Raw genomic sequence first — 20,348 nt, 5'->3', positions numbered from 1 at the left:
ACAGGCCGATGCCAGTTGTTATTCTATGGGCTATAGATGGAACTAATTGATTCATTCGTCATGAAGTCTTATTAGTAACCCCGCTTTGCAAATCAGGACATTAAATGACCTGTAATAGTCACAAGGCTTGGAAGTAGCACCTTTGTTTCTTTAACCATTTCTACAACTGACCAGCTCTCTCTCAGCTTTGTTTCTTTAATCATTTCTACATTGATGCAGCCTTTCAAAGTTAAATGATACAACGGCAAAAAATTAAAGCTAGATATTTCCTATTGACTCTTCCTAATCACCATGTTAGCCCTTTAGCAAATAGATTTCACACCATGGAAAATATTTTTTAATTCATCTATGGAGATATGCCAAAGGCACCTGTAATCTGTGATCATGAACAACTCAAACTTGAACGTGGGTTCCACTCTGAGTAAAGGTCTGACATTAAAATCACTCATAAAGCCATCACTCAAAAGCCGCTGGTCAAGCCATTGGCACATTTCCCTCCATTTTCTTTTTCTACGTAAAACAACATAATAAATAGGCTCTGTTTGAAAACAGTTTTTATTTGGACCACTTATTTAAGAAATTTGTCCCTTCATTCCCAGCAGGGAGATGAAGAAAACATCCTATTGTCTTTTCGTTCTCCTGCAATGTATTCATTTCCTTCGAAGGTAGCTCAAGTCACTGATAGAAAAATCAAGTGAAGCCTTATCCACCCCCTGCTTCTTCTCCTAACTGGAAGACATATCCTCTAATTAAAGTTATAGATTAACAAAGCCCTAACTCATTAGCATCTGTCCTCTCATTTCTAACAATTTAGCTCTTCTGGGCTGTTAGTACTTCCCCCAACATGTTTACTATGAAAGGGTGCTCCTAAGACTTCTCTACAACCCTGCTCTGTGTGTCTTGTAATGGCCTGGGGTTGGATAATTGTTTAATGATCAATAGAAACTTCTCTCCATGTAACTGAGTTTTTCAGAGAGTAGAATAACCAAGTCAATGTTTAACTGCATTCTTTAGTTCTGGAATGGCAAAGTAGAAGTTGAAGGGAAGTCTCCATGGAAACCAACCTCCCAGGAAGTGGCCAGAGTAGTTAGTGTCGAGGTACAGAACAGGGAAGATGTCATGAAGGAAACACCTGCTTTGGTAAGCCGAGGTAAACTCCTGAAAACATTTAACTAAATCGAGCTCTGTAGAGGCCCTCACCCTCTCCATCATGGTTTTCTTCTCAATGTCTTCAAGGAACATGGGCCTGGGCCACTCCAAGGCTCACCCTCGGGTGATCAAAGTCACACCTTTACAAAGCCAAGAAACAGAGACACCCTCAACTGGCCCTGTGTTCTTTGCATTGAATCGGAACCTGGAAGAAGAAAGCTCATTCACGAGACTGCAGGACCAGAATCGAACTCGAGAAGGACAGCTACCACCGCTTCGAGAAACTTGGTATGGAAGACTCCCGGCAGGTATGGCAAAACCAAACATAAGAGTTGCATGTCTGGGACTTGGGAGGGCTGTGGTACATTTACATGACTATCTCCATGATCTCCAGAAGTCTAGAATATTGAAATATAGGAGAATATTTTTCAGTGAGAACTGAATGTTTGTCAGATGAATGTCTTCTGTTACATTTGATTGCTTGTATCAATTGTGGATAAAGTACTTCTATATAAGAAGGGAACACCATCCGGTCTCACTTGAGTCTGTTCTGATTTCAATGTTTATGCCCACCTCCTTATGCAGTCACAAAGAATGTTGACAGTTGCAAAGACCACAGAAATTACAAAGCCACTGATGTGCTAAATGGTGGCAGTTGTGCTCCAGTTGGATTCTAAATTTAAGTCATTGTCTCCAGGGGGACTTAATGCATCAGGCTTTGTAGTTTTGAGAGTAGCCCTATAGGAATAGACCTCTCCAATTTGAATTTTGAAACCAACCCAATCAGTATCAATTTACTACATAAGGGACAGTAGGTGAATTACCCTTCCTGAACCCCATGTTTTTATGGTCATCACAGAATTAAGAAACTTTTCCCCACAATTATAGGGAAACTCTGGGCCTGAAATGGCTGCAAGTTGTTCTTAGGTATTTATTATGACATGTAAAATGTTTCCTGGTGACCATAAAGATAATTAAAACAGATATGCTAACTTGGAATGAGAAATTCATGTTTAAATGTGTTATCTGGTACATATTCCATATACTTGTGTCATCTTTTCTCTTCTTCACATTCTGCATCAATAACACAAATGAACTCTCCTTCCCTTTATTTGGGGGGAAATTTCTTGGTATTGAACTAGTGAGCCAGAGACAGAGCTCAGAGACAGAGCACTTGCCTAGTACACGTGAGACCCTGGATTTCATTTCCAGTACAGACTAGTCGGTAAGTTTCTATGTTCCAGGCTAAATGTTGTGTTTGAGTAATACCCGTGATCAGTACATAGCTAATTTTGCATTTTTGTTAGCCTAGGGGGCTATGGAAAGAATAAATCAGACTAAAATGTTATCACTTGCATTCATGTAGGGGCCCTGCTCTGTATGTCTCATCTCTGCATTTAACCAGAGAGTTAGGCATGTATAATTGAAAGATGCAAATTGTATAGATGATGACTACTGAACGATGATCAGCCTGTATGCCTAACTTGACAATAAATTGCTTTTAATGGTTTATTATTGCCCCGTCCAATCTTTCCAGTATCCAGGGCCATGTATCTTGACATCCCACTGAAACATGAAGAAACAAGTATTATCAAAAGGCATCCACCCCGAAGAATTCAAGTAAGATGAATTTAAAAGTCTTCTTAAGGAATGTCTTTGCTTTAATACTTATACCCCTTTTCATCCATAATTATAAAAGAACCTTAAATACCTTGTTAATGAGATGCAGTTACAAAGAATCTTGACAGTTGCAAAGGCCATAGTATTAGAATTTCCTTTAGCAGTGATGTCACTTTTGAGACTCACAACCCAACCCCACTCCAAAAAAAAGTTGTTAACAAGGAAATAGGCTAGAGATTTAAAGGACCTGAATCTAGCACTTGGTTGACTGAGTATTTGAAAATGACAACTACTAATACTATTCCAGTCAAACACCACATTGGAACTTGATCTATGTCATTCAGGTAGTTCTCTAGGCCAATATAAGAAAGAAAATACCATCTTTGTTTTCCACATGTGGTTCAGAGAATGAAGTAACTTGTCAAATGTCACAGAAGGTATTAGCCAGACCTCTGATACTTCTAACCTTCAGAGTAAGTTGTCTCCATCTCCCCTTAGTCCCATCCTTTAATCATCCTAGATGTCACAAGCAGATGTTGAAGTTAGAGACACTGGGGCCAGATATGGTGGCGCACCACCTTAATCCTAGCCCTTAGGAGGCAGGTGCAAGCAGATCTCTGTAAGTTCAAGGCCAGCCAGGGCTACAGCATGACTGTCTAAAAGAAAAGGGATAGGGGAGTAAGGGATACCAGAGCAAAAAAATTGTAATGTATCTACCTTGATTTAAGATGTCATAGATTCCCTTTTGAGAGGTACAAATTCCAGTAGGACAGCTCATCGTAAAAAGAGAAAGAGCTCAGAGTGGGTCCTTGAAAATGAGTGTTGGATAACAGAAGGCATGGGGCTCTCTGTGAGCAGAGCAAGGACACAGCCAAACCCTACCTGCTCCACAGTTCAGCCAGATGCCCAGACTGGTTCAGGGGCTAATGGAGCTCTCTGCTAAGTACTGAGGTCTCAGTCAGTTCTTATGTACTTGTCTTCTTTGGAAGCTCGAAATTACTACTTGAAGCGATTATTACCTTTAGTTCCAAAAGAGCATTTCTTCCAGAAATGTTAGAAAGTGGGAAGATAATATTTAGTTCAAAAAAAGTAAACAGCAAATGTAATGAATCAAGGTCTAATTTAAAAATATGAGCATATCTCTAGCTTAGCAGAGAAACCTAAAGCTGGCTTTATTCTTAAACTAAATATGGCCTTTCAAGGGAGTATTTAATATATGTTCCTATGAATCTCTGACACCGGCTAACTCAAACAGAAGAAATCGCTACAACCAGAGAAATATATTTATGTAGTACTCTCCAGACCACAGAACAATTTTAATATTTGCCAATCCTAAATAAGCTAAAATTAGGTTTTGATTCCTTCAAATTCAAAAAGAGGGTGTGGATATTTCCGAGTCTGACACTGTACCCCACAAACTAGCAAACCACCTTAAGATCAAAGAATCAAGACTCATTATCTGAGCACAAAGACTATTCTTTCTTTACTCAGTGTTATGTATTCAGCCACTGACAATCTATGCCACACAAAAGTTTAGTAGTGAATGAATGAATAAATGAAAGGAGATTCATCCATGGTGGAAGGAAAACATGCCAAGTGTACAAAGATATCAATGTGCTTAGTTATAAGGATACGGGGATATTTTGTTGAACCCAAGATCTGGGAGACATTAGACTTAGCAAACTTCTGAAAGGCAAAATTCTATACAGCTCACCTTAGTTCTGTACTATAACCCTGCATTCATTTCCCTCAAAGAATCAGTGTTTTCTGTGTCTCAGGGCCACCCTAAACTTGAATCTTAAACATCTAATCAAATGTACAGAGTTGCCTGACCATGGCCAGTATTCCAAATTCCTGTGGGGGAAAGGTCTTACTGGCTCAGCTTTACTTGTGATCCTAGCTCTGATCCAATGAGCTGGGAGCAGAGGACAGGCTTGTGCTAGAAAGACGTGGGCAGAGGAGGCACCCTGTAGGCTCTGGAGTCAGCTCCCAGATAAAAGGGAAATCACTAGGAACTTGGCAGACACTCCTAAAGATATCATCTATAATTATCTTCACAAATGAGGCTCAGCACATTTTTCACCACAAATGGGTTTTTGAGAGAATAATAAATGCTGGGTTCCCATGACATGCTAATTAATAGCCTGATCTCTGCCAAAGAAAATTCTAAAAGTATTTTTAATTATTAAACCAAACCTAATTGCATCCTAAATAATTTGAGTTGGGTATTTGGCAACCTCCACTTCCGGGACCTCTCTACTCCTTAAGGAGCACCTCTTCCTGGAGGTGAGAACTAAGGAGCACTCTTCCTGGAGGTGAGAACCAAGCTTCTCTGCTTGGGGGCTCTTAATCAGTAATGTCCCCAACCCATGTAGGAGAACTGATCAGCAGCACCCCCTCTATCCTGCCCATCTTCTCCTCCAATCAGGCAGCCTAACAGGACTGTCTTCTTACTAACATCTTCGACACCCCCACCCCTGCATATTGACTCACGTAGTCTAGCAGGATAATTCTTTGATTTCCAGAGATTGTTTTTTTTTTTTTTTTCAAATTTCAGCATCCTTATAAGGCCTACCCTGAACAACCTATTAGCCATTGCAACCCCCATCCCAACAGTCCTGATTCCCTCAGACCTTCTCTCTCATGACCCCATCCTCACCCCACACACACTAAGATATTGATACTATACTTAAGATTCCCTAATTCTAACATGTGAAATCCAAAGTGCTCCAAAATCCATTTTTTATCTGATCACTGACATTACCACGGGAGGAAAAATTCCAAACCTGCAGCCAAAAAGCAGAAACATTGAAAATATTGTGTAAAATTACCTTCAGCTACTGTGCCTAGCAAACACATGAAACAAACTGTGTCCAGACTTGAGTCCCAATCCCAAGATATCTCATTATATACATGCAAATATTTGAAAAGCAGAAATAAAATTCCAAATTTGAAACACTACTGGTCCCAAGAAACTCAAGTAAGGGATACTGAACATATATAATATACGCAGTAGGATTTTGATACCCACTGGCACCAAAGCCCCCAAAGGAAATGGATGGCACACTGAGATTTTAGTAATTCAGGGAACTTTCTTTTGCAACCCTCCTTGCACAGAAGAGAAACAGTCAAAGATAGTGCAGAAAGTGTTAGAGGCAGCAGACAGGTAACCAGCTCTGGGCCAAGGCAAGGGGAGAGATTTCTAGAGCCTGGAAGGATAGAGTCAGGTAAAGGAAGCTGCACTGAGGGTAAGAGTGGCCTTCCACTGAGAGACATGTTCACCCGATAGCCCAAATACCTAACCTCATTGTCATCTCCTCAGTGGCTGCACCCAATAGGATGGCAGGGAAGCTGCTGCATGGGACAGGCAGAAGACTGCTGTCAAGCCGGTAGGAAGAAAGGCCACCTGGCACAACGTCGTTCAAGTTCAGGAGTTTTCCTTTAGACTAAGTTTTATCGGTTTCCTTTAGTGTTAAATTTTATCGGATTTTTTCCCCATCTATTAAAACAATCACACATACCCACACACAGAGAAATGCCTACCCACACAAAAATAAACAATTCTCTGGGTTTTCTTTTCTCCAGCTAATACAGTCTAGAGTTTATAATGGTGAGCCATGGTGCGTTTCTGGCATAAACTCAACTTGGTCGTGAGATAAGTGCACACATACATTGCTGAACTGCATTTCCTTCGACTGTGTATCTGCCTTAATGAAGGAGACAGACCTACACTTTTCCAACACAGTTTTATATCAGCTTTGCCATCAAGATTGAATTATTCTTGGAAAATTGAGATTTCACACCCTTCTTTTCCAAAACATTTATTATAGCAACACAGAATTGCTCTAGTTCCCTAACATTTAGTAAAAAACATTTTTAGACTCTTGGACTTTTAAGGAAAGTGATAATTTTTCCTACTAGCTTAATTAATAGGTCTGGGTTGGTTTGAGTATCTTATTCTTTCTGAGTGTTTCTTAGAAATCACCAAAGCAAGCTTTTGAATTTATTGTTGCGGGGTCTTATCTTCTTTGTATTTAATCTTATGCTAAGTCCTGTGAAATGAATCTTCCAGCTTTCAGTATGTGTTTACAGTGTGTGTGTGTGTGTGTGTGTGTGTGTGTGTGTGTGTGTGTGTGTGTGTGTGTGTGTGTGTGTGCTGGCTAGAAGCTGATGTCAGCTAGCTTCTTTAATCACCCTCTACTTTATTTACTTACACAGAGCCTCTGGCTGAACCTGGAGTTCACCAATTCAAAGTTTAGCCCATTTATCCTGGGCATCCCATTTCTACCTCCCAAGTAGTAGGGCTCACACTTTGATGGTGAGCGTTATCTGCCGAGCCACCTACTCATCCCCAGATACATTTATTTTACTTCAGTACTGGGCAATGAACACATGGCCTCTTACATGCTAAAACAACATGCTCTGCTGCTCTGTTCAACTTCAGCCCTGTAGCTCTTCCATAATAAGCAGCATTAAAGAGAACTGAGCCTTAATTTAAAATTGTGAGCCTGGATCTTTTATGGAGCATTTCCCGATCTCCTTTCCTGAATATAAATAACTTCTTACCTGGCCTAAGTGTCTTATGGATCGGCTTCTCACAAATATGTGCATTTCTGTTTTCTGATCTAGAGAAATATTTATCTTGTACTAAAGCCAAATCATGTCATGTAAACCTTTTTTGGGGGGTGGGGTGGGGTTCAGGGGTTTCATGGATAGCTCCTCTGAACAAACAACTGCACTGTAAATCAGAAATCCTTCTTGGGCCTTAAGTTGTCTCCATGATCATCTCCCTAAAGCTGGCATAGTGTCACTTTCTTCACTTCCCAGAATTTTAAGAGACATGTTAGGTCACTGTGCCAAACACATGCTACATTTTCTTGAAGTTGCTCTGACCCACCTTCCTTGTCTTTTAATAAACAAAACCAGCCTCTCCTAAGTCAGTGATTGTCACCAAGTGCAGAGGTTGGTGGTACTTGGTTGATTGATCCTCCGGTCCCGAAGCCCTAGCACATATTCCAGCTGATGATATTGATCATGTGTTGACGAGTCAGGTCATTCAGAAACCTTTAGGCAAATATATTTCCTAATGTTAAAAAAATGAAAAAGTACCACCCTACCGTTCCCCTAAACAACTCCTTCTGGTGTGATTCTTCTGCAAAGGATGAAGAGAAGCAACTGCCTTCCTCTGTAGGGGAAGGGAGGTGTGCGTGCGCGTGCGCGTGTGCGTGTGTGCGTGTGTGTGTGTGTGCATGTGCGTGTGTCCAGGATTCACTGGGCTGGCATATTTACATGAAGCCAGTTTGCCCAACTGTTTCCCTGTATTGCTTCCCTGTATAGTTCTGTGCAGGTGGAAGCTTGTTGGCACTGCCGCTTGCTGCCATCTAGTGGCTTGGCAAAGAGAACGTGTGGTTCTTCAGGTTCCTTTTTCAGAAAGTAGATGCCTAGAGGGCTCTTAACAATAGCTACCATTTAGCCTTGATCAGAAATGTGAACCTAAATAGACGGCTAAGGACAAAGGAAAGGGGCTCAGACAACCATACTATCAAACCAGAAGCCTGGCCCAAAGAGTACTTTTTTAAATGACCCAAATATTTTGGTTTATTCCAACTCAGTGTCCACACTATACACACAGATCATCTACAGTCTCCTTGGATGTGGTTCCTTCAGTCATTAGTAGCAATGTGGGATCATTCCACACCCCAACCTTTAAAGAAATCTTCAGCATCTCTGGGGGAGTTCTGAAAACTTTCTACTTACAAGACATAACGCAAGCCTGGAAAATCTCCAGCCCCGGTGAAGTGCCTGGAGACTTTGTTTTGAAATGCAAGGGCATTCTGAGAATCAGCCTTCCAGGAAGCAAACTATGAGGTGAAGAACATGGTTTGATATATGGTACACATCTGAGCTTGAGTCCTAGTGATGCCACTTTCCAGTTGGGCAAACCTGGACAAATCGTCAGCCTTTCTAAAATGGGACCCTTAGAATTTATAAGGTCTTCCAAAGAACGACATATGATGGTACATTTCCTCGTGCATACAGTAAGAAATGATGGCTACACAGCCATTCAGTCTCACGAATAGACACATCCTTAAGACTCACCCATGCAGAGGAGACACAAACTTTTCTGTTCTCCCATTTAACCAAGCCCCTGGCTGTCATAGATTCTTCTTCCCACAGGTGTCTGGAAGGGTCCCCCACTCTTGGTCTCTCCCTCCAGCATTCTGGCACAATCAACTGCTGTATCCAGAACTAGCATCTTCATGCCCTGAAATGCTAAGAGTGGGGGGAACAAACAGCTTCTCTTAGTCACCGCTCATGGCTTCTTTACTAGGTTAAGTTCCAAGGTCCGACCGCATGGGAAATGTGTCTAATAGTCACCAGTGATTATGACTAAGGCGGCTGAGGATGCTTCTCTGCTGAGACTAGGGCAGGCAGACCGTTCTCACCTCAGAGACTTCCTGGATGCAAAGAGCTCAGCTCTGTCTCCCTGAGTGAATAAACTCTGCAGACACCCTCTGCATGTCGATGTGAGGAGACAAGCTTTGTCTTCCATGCTCAACTTTGTAGAGTCCAAACTCTTTTGTGGAGAAGGAAGGCTGGGCAGTGGGCTGGGGCGATGGCTCAGTGGATAAGGTGCTTGCTGTGCAGGGATGAGGACCAGACTGGTTACTCAACACCCGAAAAACTAAAAAGCCCAGTCTGAAAGAATTCAGTGATGACAGGCACATCTGTAATGACAGGCACATCTGTAAAGCCAGCAGACTGGGATTGGAGGGGCTTTGTGTAAAAACAGATGTTCCCAGGGGTGCCCAGCCCAGCCATTTAGTGGAAACAGTTACAAGATCAGTGAGAGACCTTGTCTCAAAAACAAAAAGTAAGGTTGAGAGCTGTAGAATAACATCTGACATCAACCCTTAGTCTCTACAGGTATATGCAGTGATGTGTGTGTGCGCACACGTATACACACACACACACACACACACACACACTGGGGGCAAGGAGAAACTTAGACAGGCCCACGGATAAACTCCTGCTCAGTTTCAGTGAACCTTTTAAGCTCCAATAAATGTCTTCCATAAACCTTACTCCCTGCTTAAAAAAAAAAAAAATGACCCTACCATTTGTTAGCAGTTTGTACTTTTCTCTCTTTTTTTTAAAGATTTATTTATTTATTATATGTAAGTACACTGTAGCTGTCTTCAGACATTCCAGAAGAGGGCATCAGGTCTCATTATGGATGGTTGTGAGCCACCATGTGGTTGCTGGGATTTGAACTCAGGACCTTCAGAAGAGCAGTCAGTGCTCTTAACCACTGAACCATCTTGCCAGCCCAGTTTGTACTTTTCTCTTAAGCATGCCTTGTCACCCATGATTACTGAAGGAACTTCCCCCAGAGACCTCCCTAAGGACTGGGACAGCACTGGGTGGTTAAGGGAAGATCAGGTGTGTCTCCAGTCTCTTTCATCTCTACTAGTCTAAGACCCCAGCTATTTGGTAACTTTAAACACGATCCCTCAATCCCTGACCAAGATTTTGATTAATAACTCACTGAAGACACTGAGCTAGAACAATAAAGAACCCTGTAGGTCAAAAAGCCCTTCCCACAGACGACAGTGGTGACACTGGGTATGACCTTCCCTGTGTGTGCCCAGGAGGAAGTGCCGCTTTCACACAATGCTCGGGTAGTTTAATGTACCTGCTTTTGTGTTTCATCGTCTCATGGTGTGAGGGATGCTGAACACTCTAAATTTTGGACTTCTAGAAGCTTGAACCCATTGACCTGCCACAAGCAATTACCTCTGAAAGGCTTCTGTGCCATCAAGAAGGCAGAACAAAGTCCAACACAAAGGTGAGCTGGGGCGGTTGTAGACTGGGGGAAGTGGGTGAGACTGGGAGAGTCGCTCTTTTCAAGTTTCCCCTTCACACAGGAGTTCAAAGCCAACGCAGACTGTTCAGTCCTTGGCAGGTAGAATGAAAAGCATCAGTGCTTGCTTATGCCTGCTTGCAACTGGCAAGTGCCCTCCACCCTCGGGTGAGGCCAGGCTCCGTCTGCTTTGTGGAGAAAAGAGAGCCATGTAGATGAAAAGGGAATCTTGCGTGGAAACTGGTGGTTCTACAAGTTTTCATCTGTGCTGGGGGAAGCCAGCACAGCTCTTCCCTTCACTCCTCCTGGGTTTAAAAAAACGATCTCTCAAAACCCAGGGAGAGCTTCTCCAGAAGTTATTCCTGACTTCTGTGCCACCAACCTCTATCAAAATGTAACCTCAGGGAAGGGCTTCAGTCAGCTTTGCCCTGCAGAGTAAAAAAACGAAAGCTGTTTGTAGGGGTCCTTTTCAAACCTTGTCCTGACTCATTCCGGAGCCAGCCAGTCACTGCTGGGTGAGGTTAAGGGTCACCCGCATGCTACAGGTCCTCAAGTCCGTGCTTAACGTGCTGGCAGCTGCGGCAGCCTCCCTCTATGTTTCTGCACCATGCAACACACTGTCCACAGGGCAGCACAAAGGGTTGTCGCCAGTTCTGTTCTTTACCTCTGGGCAACAGTAGGTGACAAATGAAAATACATTCACCCCTGCTTACCCTCAATAGCCACCTCTGCCACTGAATTTCATGACAAACTAAAGGGAGAGCAGCAGACTCATCAGTAGTCATTTCAAAGCCTCCCTTAACTGCTGTGCTCCCTGTACTTATATTAGAATATGAAAACAAACTGTAGAGAAATAAGTTCCACAGGGCCACTAGGGGGTGCTCTTCTCACGTCACAGCTGTCCATTCAATGGTAGAAGACACAGGAAGAGAAAGGGAAGGAAGGTCTCATCAAACCCAGCCACTCTTCTAGAGAGATATTACAAGCATCTGTTGGGGGAGAAATGGTACATTGTCGAAGTGAGATTATCAAAATGAAATTGTCAAGGCCTTACATTCAGGCTTTCAACACTCTGCAAGAACCTTTAAAATACAACTAGATACACAGCAGATTGCCACTTCATTCAGACAGCTATACAAAGGACTTGTCAGGGACACACACCAGTATAGCTTTATCATGACAGGAGAACACCATGGATTACAATGGATTAAGATCTCCTGCTCCAAGAAGGATTGAAGGCTGTAGATTGTGGCAGTCAACAACAATGACCCCAAACTAATAAACATGTCATCTTTCACAGCAGGAAAATGAGAAGAAAATTCAACTTCCTATGTACACTTCTGGGAAAAGACAATATTTGCATAAGATGAAAATGCTAGAGATGAACCATAAAAGACAAGAGGTAATGAGAAGAGGGTCGCATTTACCAAATATGGAGGGCACCATCACTGTCCCACCAAGGCCAATCTCTACTCGGCACTGGAGCAGAAGCTGCCACTGCCCAAACTGGAAGAAACAGGAAGATGACCTTTGCTCCCAGCCTTGATCTCTTTTAATGTTCTAAACATTTATTTCCTTATTTTGTGGGAGCACAGGGCACACACATGTGCTACAGTGCGTGTCTGGGGGCCAGAGGCCAACTTTTTGTAGTAGGTTTTATTTTCTTCCACCATATGGGTTCTGGGTCTCGAACTCAGATTGTCAGACTTGGCAGCAAGCTCCCTTAATCACTGAGCCATCTCACTGGTCCCTTGGGTGTCCCTTTGTCTTTGTCTCTTTGTTTTGTTTTTGACATAAGGTCTCATTACATAGTTCTGGCTGACCTGGAACTCACTCTGTAGGCCAAGATAGCCTCCTGCTTCCTCATTGTTGGGATTAAAGATATGAATCACAAAGCCTAGCTTATGTCTTCTTTTTTAAAACAAGCTGCCTTGGACCCTCTGGTTGCAGCCAGAAAATAAGGTAAATCAATAATACTAGTTTCTTGGTTTACTTAGAGAGGGAAAAGAAGTCAGTGTATAGTCTGATACACAGGCCTCTCCCTGTAATCCATGCTGCAGAATTTTCTATAGAGAAACACTTGGTACTGAGCATGCTTGTACCCCATGCTTGTGGGGCTGTGCAGGAGGAGTGCCACAAGGTCTAGGCCAGCCTGGGTTACATAGAAAGTTTCAGGACAGCCTGAGCTACGGAGTGAAACCCTGTTTCCTTTTCTGCTGCTATAAGAGAATACCAAAATGTGTTAATTGACAAAGACAATAGAGATACTGCTCGTCGATCCAGAGGCGGAAAGAGCTAAGACTGAGACACTGATGATACAACACAGCACAAGCAAGGAACGCAGAAGGTGACAATGTTCTTGAGAGTGAGGGGTCAGGGGGCAAGAGCAAGCCAAGGCAGGCAAGCAGCCTTTCTAGCTCTTTCTAGGGAGAACTAGCCTCCTCCTGTGACAGTAGTTTTCCTCTATCCTGAAAGTGAGCCACCTACAAACCAGCATAAGGATTGGGGTAGGGATATGTTTCCAATCTAGATTTTAGGAAGACACACTGGAATACGTTCTCCAGTACAGCTCTGCAAGTGTCCTACCCTAAACGCCGCTCTCTAAGGAAGCATCCTGTGGTTCTATCCTCTGTAATTCCAAACACCACATCTACAGACAGAGGCCAGCAGGCTTCCTCTTTCCATTGGCCATGCCTCTCTGAGACAGTGAGCATGCTCACTTGTCTCCTAACAAGCCTGAGAATAAAGTTCCCAGGAAGAAAACCACTCCACTGTGTTCACGGGTGTTCAGGTCTGTGAACTGTCCACCTTTGATGTTGCTGAGATGCTAACCTGTTCAGGCAGGGGAAGACGGTTTAGGGGGACACTAACCACTTCTAGTTGATCATTTCAGGCCCAAATGGAGTTGAGGAAGAGTCTTCTGAGTAAGGCGATGCTTGATATGCAAAAGCTGAAGGACCATAATGGCAATAAAATCGCCCAGAGCAAGCCAAGGAGCAACGGCTATGACATTCTCACCATACTGCCTAATGAAAACATAAACAGAGATCCAGGTGAGCCATTTCTTTAGTAAAACATTTCACGGGGTGTTTTTGTTTTGTTTTGTTTTGTTTTGTTTTGGGAGTTTAGTTGTTTTAAGACAGATTTCCATGTAGTCCAGGCTAGGCTCACTATGTAGTCAAAGATGACCTTGAACAGAATTCTGATCCTCCTGTCTCCACCTCCCAAGCACTGTATTGCACCACTCTCCCTGGCTTGTTTATGCCACGCTGGGTGTTAAACCTAGGACTCTATATATAGCAGGCAAATTGTCTGCCAGCCTAGCTACATCATTGGCTCCCTAGTGTTGTTTTGAGACAGGGTCAAACTTGAACTCAAGCCCCCACCCTGCCCCCACCTCCATATTTTACACACTGAGATGCAAGCATGTTTTAAACTTTATCAAATAAACATCCATGATGGGCAGGGGAAGAAGAGTTAGGGGACAGCAAATACCTACTGCTGGGGGGCTATGTGACATCTGAGAGTGTACATTGCATTGTATTTTGCATCTCTGGGAGGAAAAGATAAAAGCTTAAGCTCTCCATTCAGGCTTCTCTCTTCTTGTAGGTGCTAAGTGCTTCAAAGGCACTCCTGAAACCCTAAGACAGGCTCATAGAATCATCTTACTACCAGAGACGGGGAGGCTCTTACAGATCCGTGACGTCTGTACTCACAGGACAAATACTTATCAGACCCTTATCCCTCAAAGCACCCTTGGCCAAGCAGTTCAGCCTTCTTGGGTCCCCAAGAATGTCAACAGTGAGTCTAGCACCACTGCCTTTTCCAACTGGCTCCTGCTGCAGCCACCATCTTTACTGGGGAGGCCCTCATGATCCATGCCACTTAGGCTAAAGCTAAATTCCCAGTCCCATGTTCTGAAGTTCTAGTTCATGAAGCACTCTGTCAACACAGAGCAACTTCATAGAAAGCACATCTGACCATACCACTGCCCTGTTGAGAAAGCCATCACCAGGCTGGAAAGCTGGCTGAACGGCTGAGAGTGCTTGCCTTTCTATCAAAGAAACCAAGTGTGGTTCCCAGCCCTCATGTAGGGTGGCTCAAAACTGCCTGTAACTCCAGCTCCAGAGAATCTGATGCCCTCTTCCAGCCTCCTCCAGAACCTGCCCACACATTCCATAGAATCACAGAAATACATACTCATAAATAAAAATAAATGTTTCTTAAAAAAAAAAAAAGCAGGCAGGGGGTGGAGAAATAGCTCAGCAGTTAAGAGCTCTGACTGCTTTTCCAGAAGACCTGAGTACAATTCCCAGCAACCACATGTTGTGGAATAAACAACTTTTGCAACAACAAAAAAAATAATGTTGACAAAACTAAGAAAAAAGGCATTCAGCTAAAGTTAATCACTGCAAAGCCATCTCCAGAGAACAAGCCTAAATACACATATATCGGCAGGGCCCAAGAAAAATGTGCCAGGCTTGGGGGGACACAGGAGGGACAGCAGACAAGTGTTTTCTATGGCTTTCCTGAGACGTTCTAAAGAGGCTTCACTCTGCTCTGCTCCAGCTGTGGTTTGTTGACTCCTCTCTCTAAACTAAACCTGTAATCCCAGTCCTTGGCCACTTGAGTCCCTTGGACTGCATAGTGAGTTCAGGTTCCAAACTGGACTCCCTATCTCAAAAGAGAGAGCAACCAGCTGGTCCTGTGATCTGGTCTTGACACACATTCTCTCCTCTAATAGGACTAGAAGAGTTAACACTCACGCATAATGTAACACAGGCAGAATTCACATTTTTGTGGCCTAACTACTACCACAACCTTCCTCGGGGGTTAAGCATCCACAGCTTGGTCTAGGACAGCCTTGGAAAGTATGCAGGCCTAAAGCTGGAATCCCTTACCCATCTTTGAAGAGAAGGCTACATTCTCCAGTTCTAGATGGAAGCTGAAGCTCATAGATGCTGGCCTTCATATGCCCCTATTCAGGACCTTCCTAGGAAGGGAGCAGAAAGAGGAACCCCAGCTGGAGTCAGCTACTGGACATCTCTCTCACCAAAGAGAGACTAAGTCAGCAGCAGAATCCCTTGAGGAGTGGAAACTTTCCCAGCTCCCATCCTCATCCTAGACCAGCATCTCTAGATAGTGATGGTGGGATAACCATACATTTTAGTTCCTCAAGTGATTGTGGAGATGAGCTGACCTCAGATGGACTTGATCTCAGTGCCATCAACCCTTAAAGTCTATGGGATATTTTTTTTCTTTGCAATGGCTGGGTGTGTATGTGAATATGCCTGACAAAATGCTCCTAGAAACAATAACTTGCTAGCATGAATTAAAAATTCTAGAGGCTGGAGAGATGGCTCAACAGTTAAGAGCACTAGCTGTTCTTCCAAATATACAGAGTTTGATTCCCAGAAACCACGTGGTGGCTCATAACCATCCTTAATGGGATCTGATGCCCTCTTCTGTCATGCAGCCATACATGCAAATAGAGCACTCAGACAGATAGATAGATAGATAGATAGATAGATAGATAGATAGATAGATAGATAGACAGACAGACAAATAGATAAATACTTTTAAAAACAAAAATTTCTAATTGTTCTCATTTAAATTGGATCGCAATTAATTGGGATCTCACGGAGGGTGATATGTGCAGCAACATCATTGCCTGCTGCTGAAGCTGCAGGACAGGGAAATCTATTACTTACATTTCTGGTTGCTGTGATGAAACTGCTGACAAGAGTTTTGTGGAAGGAAGAGCTTTCGGGTTCTCAGTTCCAGGACACAGTCCATCACAGCTGGGAAGACATGATGGTGGGAGAGGCTGGTCACATCATATCTGCAGCGAGAAAGGAGGCAGAGATAGATACTGCCCCTCCAGCTTGCTTTCTCCTCTGTCTTTTCTACCCAGTCCGGAACCCAAGCTTATGGGGTGGTGCCATCCATATTTAGGGTATGTCTTCTCTTCTCTGTTAAAAGTCTGGAAGCACTTAAAGATCCACCCAGACTGGAGGATTCCCAATCCAGTCAAACTGATAATGAAAATTAATTTTTTAAGCTTTATTTATTTATTTCATGTATGTGAGTAGACTTCAGACGCACCAGAAGAGGGCATCAGATCCCCATTACAGATGGTTCTGAGCCACCATGTGGTTGCTGGGAATTGAACTCAGGACTTCTGGAAGAGCTGCTGAGCCATCTCTCCAGCCCAATGAAAATTAATTGACACAAGAAGTGAAGTATCACCATATATTTCTTTGAAGACAGGGAGACTGTGATTCAATAAAGTTTCCCATTCTCTTGTTGCTTCCATTCGTGATACACAGCCCTATTGACAGAAACTTGCAATGTATTGGCATAATAGTGGACAGAGCTAGCATTTAGAAAGTGATTTTAATCACAGGACTGAGTTCTTCCCCTATGAACCACAAAAAGTCAGGATCATTACCACCTGTGTTTCACAGGTGAGGAGACCAGATCCAGAAAGGACAGGTCCACTCACCAGGTCACAGCCAGATAGTAAGAGATGAAACTTCTCAGGATGCTCCACCCCAGAGGCTGCACACTTGGCTGTTCTTGCCACTGCCTCTAGCAAAGGCTCCCTCTTACTGATCACACGGAACCTCTCTGACTGCTTTCCCTGTCTTCTAAAAGTGGTTCACTTTGTTTTCGCCTGTGAATGGAACATAGCCAAGCTCATATGCAGTCCTGGGCATTCTGGTAGTTGGGGTCTGGCAATGCAGGGTCCTCTTTTCCAGCCTTCACTGATTTAATGGGATATCCACCATTTCTTGTTTTCCTCCAGAAGATAAGATGGAAATGTTAGCTTCTTGTGAGACAGAAGCTGAGCTTTGTTTTCTGCTGCTTCTCTAAAACAAAACCACCTTTAATTTTGCTTTAGTTTATTCATATGATAAATTACGCATATTCATAAAAAATATGTAGTCATGTACAGCATAAAGTGACCTTCACTCTTTTTGATGTATGGTTTTTGATATATGTATGTATGATGAATTTTACCATGTTCATGTGGCCATGGGCTCTCCAGAGACTGGACATAGATACAGCTGGAGGAAAAGCACTGAAATTGGAATCAAAGTCTTTGCTGAACTCCAACAGTACACCCTCTCTGGGGGTAGGCACATCTTTTCTTCCTAGAGCAGAGTCTTACATACAGCAGCCTTTCGATCATAGGTTTTTCTGCATTGTTTTATTTTTTAAAAGAATATCTAAGTACATTTATTGCTTCGCTCTGGTAACCCTATTTTTACATGTATGAAATGGAGATTAATAGTATCAGCCATGTAAGGTTCATGCAAAGTTAATCTCCTGTGTATAAAAGGACCTATAAGGGCTAGGGAGATTGCTCCACTGGGAAAGTGTCCCACTCCTTATTCCCTCTGTACAGATCAGAATCCGTTGCCTTCCCCTTGGGGGGCAGGGGGGTAGGTTAATCCTGGAGTTGTATACACTGTCTTCTACTCTGTATGCCCAAAATCCACTCAGATTTCTAAAGGTTATGATTTTTGTTTTTATTGTTTTGAAGTCTATAAACTATACACTATCAAACATCTCATAAGAGTGTTGTTACACCTGGTTTAGATGTCCTCAAACATCACTACTATGTACCCAGGACTGTGTACATGGTATCTTATTAGTGAGAAGGCAAGACTATACTATAGTGGCAAGACTACACTTTGGGGGACCACTTCTATAGTTCATCACTAGTGAGAAGGATGAAATTGAACATGTGCATCTGCAACACATACATGTTGACACTGGAATGATCTTGGCACCAAGAATGCTGTGGGACTCAAGCTATCATTAATAGTACATTAGAACCCACAACTAATAGACATTTTGTTCCCATTTTGAAGCTCTACTTCTAATTATAGACATTCTAGGAAATTTCCATTCTTAGTGATGCTTCTTGCAATTCATAGCTCATCTTCAGGACAGAGGTAACTGGAAGGCTTAAGCTCTCATAGTTGAAGTAGTTCCTGGGTTGGGGTTGCCATTACTTCCCATGTCCAGAACATCTCTGATCATTCATTGGTTCATTCATTTTTGGTTCTTTAATGACAAAAATATACAAACATGGTTTTGTTTTTCTAGTTTGGTTTTGGTTTTGGTTTGGTTTGGTTTGGTCTGGTTTGGTTTGAGACAGATCGTGTGTATCTTAGACTGGCCTTTAACTTAGCATGCTTCAATGGATGACCTGATGGATGACCTCCTGAGTTTTAGGAACACAGGCATTTGCCACCCTCCCATTTTTTACATGCAGTCTGTGTAGTACATGTGAATCAAGCACTGTAACCAATTGAGTTATACCCTGCCCCCCAATTTTTAGATATTGTGAATAAGTTGGAGATCTAGGTTTGATTAGGTTAGTCTTGTTACTTTTAGATCATTAAAGAAAATTTTAAAAACAGCTAAAAACTAATATTTACAGTCACACACAGCTAACAGTGTATGTGTGTGTGTGTGTGTGCGCGCGCGCGCGCATGTGAGTGTTGCTAAAAACAATGTAAATCTCAACATTGCACAAAGTAAAACCAGAGCAAAGCAAAAGTGGTAAAGCAATTCTTTTTTGTAAAAAGGTCACGCCAGAATCCAAGCTGGGCTGGCAGGCACTGGCACAGGCAGTGCGCATGGTTTCTATTGACACAGGTGGTGACTGTGTCTTTTCTGCATTGGCTGGGGTCCAACCGTACAGTCTTTTGAAACTGGCTAGTTTTGAAAGAATTGTAGAAAGGAAATAAAGGGACACGGGAAAGGATGGACCACCTAAGTCCAAGAACACAGCTGGACCTTTGTGTAAACAGCAGTTTTACCAGGTTGTGGGTACGGGGATTAAAACATTTGCACAAAAGTTTTATCAGATAGGAAGGCAAGAAAGATTTTAATTCCTATGACAACAGTTTTATAGTTTACATAAAAGGTTAATATTTAGTTTTTCTTCCAGTATTAACCTCAAGTTATTCTATAATAATAAATCATTTTAAATAATCATCCTTAAGGAGAAATTAAAGAAAAATACAAACTTTTGCTCTTTTGCAGGAAATCCCCAAGATGAAGAATTCTTGGACTGTCACACAGAGAATGACTATTATGTCCGGAAAATTGGCAAAATGGAAACATGGCTCCGTGAACAAGAAGCCCGGGGACAGCTTTTCTGGGACAGTTCCAGCTCCGACTCTGATGAGCTTGAGAAAGATGAGAGGAGACCACAAGCACTGGTGAGGACCAAGACAGAGAAGATCCCTCTTTATGATGACTTTTACGACAGTGCTTAAGAAAGCTAGACGCTACCCCAGGTAGTAACGGCACAGAATGCCTTGGGCTTGTTTTCTTCCATAAAATCATTCATATTTGCATATGGACTCCTCTGAGGGATATAAGCTATTTTGGTATGCAGAAAGGATGTCATCTGGAATCTTGTGATGAATAGCCTTGTCATGTATGCCTTAAGTCTATGCCTTAAAACTAAGAGGCTGAAACAGAGGTCATTTGTTTGTCTCACTTTTCTGTTGGTAGCTGGGCTCAGTGAGGTTGTTCTGTTGGTCTCTTAACATAGCTTATGTAATTGGACATCATATAGCTGCTAAGACTAGAGTCACAAAGAGGCTGAGCAAGGGCACAAGACAACTGGAATTTGATCCCTTTCTACACAGTCTGAGTCTCTTCACATAGTCTGTGTGGCAAGGTAGTA

The 20,348-nt window shown here is 42.7% G+C and overlaps 1 protein-coding gene across 3 annotated transcripts; it reads left to right on the top strand.

Moving 5' to 3' along the window:
- The first annotated feature begins 1,052 nt into the window (after positions 1-1,052).
- ccdc198 (coiled-coil domain containing 198) lies at positions 1,053-20,140 on the top strand. 3 transcript variants are annotated; one of them, XM_006519439.4, is made up of 7 exons: positions 1,053-1,140; positions 1,237-1,457; positions 2,687-2,769; positions 10,532-10,618; positions 11,937-12,035; positions 13,527-13,686; positions 19,697-20,140. In XM_006519439.4, exons 2-7 carry the CDS (start codon positions 1,241-1,243, stop codon positions 19,930-19,932), a joined length of 882 nt encoding a protein of 293 aa, XP_006519502.1. In that variant the 5' UTR covers positions 1,053-1,140; positions 1,237-1,240; the 3' UTR covers positions 19,933-20,140. The 3 variants fall into 3 exon arrangements, with proteins under 3 accessions (XP_006519502.1, NP_080232.3, XP_011243458.1); NM_025956.4 differs by having other exon boundaries at positions 1,070-1,140; positions 11,934-12,035; positions 19,697-20,139; XM_011245156.3 differs by having other exon boundaries at positions 1,074-1,150; positions 11,934-12,035.
- The last annotated feature ends 208 nt before the right edge of the window (positions 20,141-20,348 follow it).

This window comes from Mus musculus, chromosome 14 (genome assembly GCF_000001635.26).
Source record: "Mus musculus strain C57BL/6J chromosome 14, GRCm38.p6 C57BL/6J".
NCBI lineage: Eukaryota > Metazoa > Chordata > Mammalia > Rodentia > Muridae > Mus > Mus musculus.
This window is presented reverse-complemented; position numbering and strand designations above follow the sequence as displayed.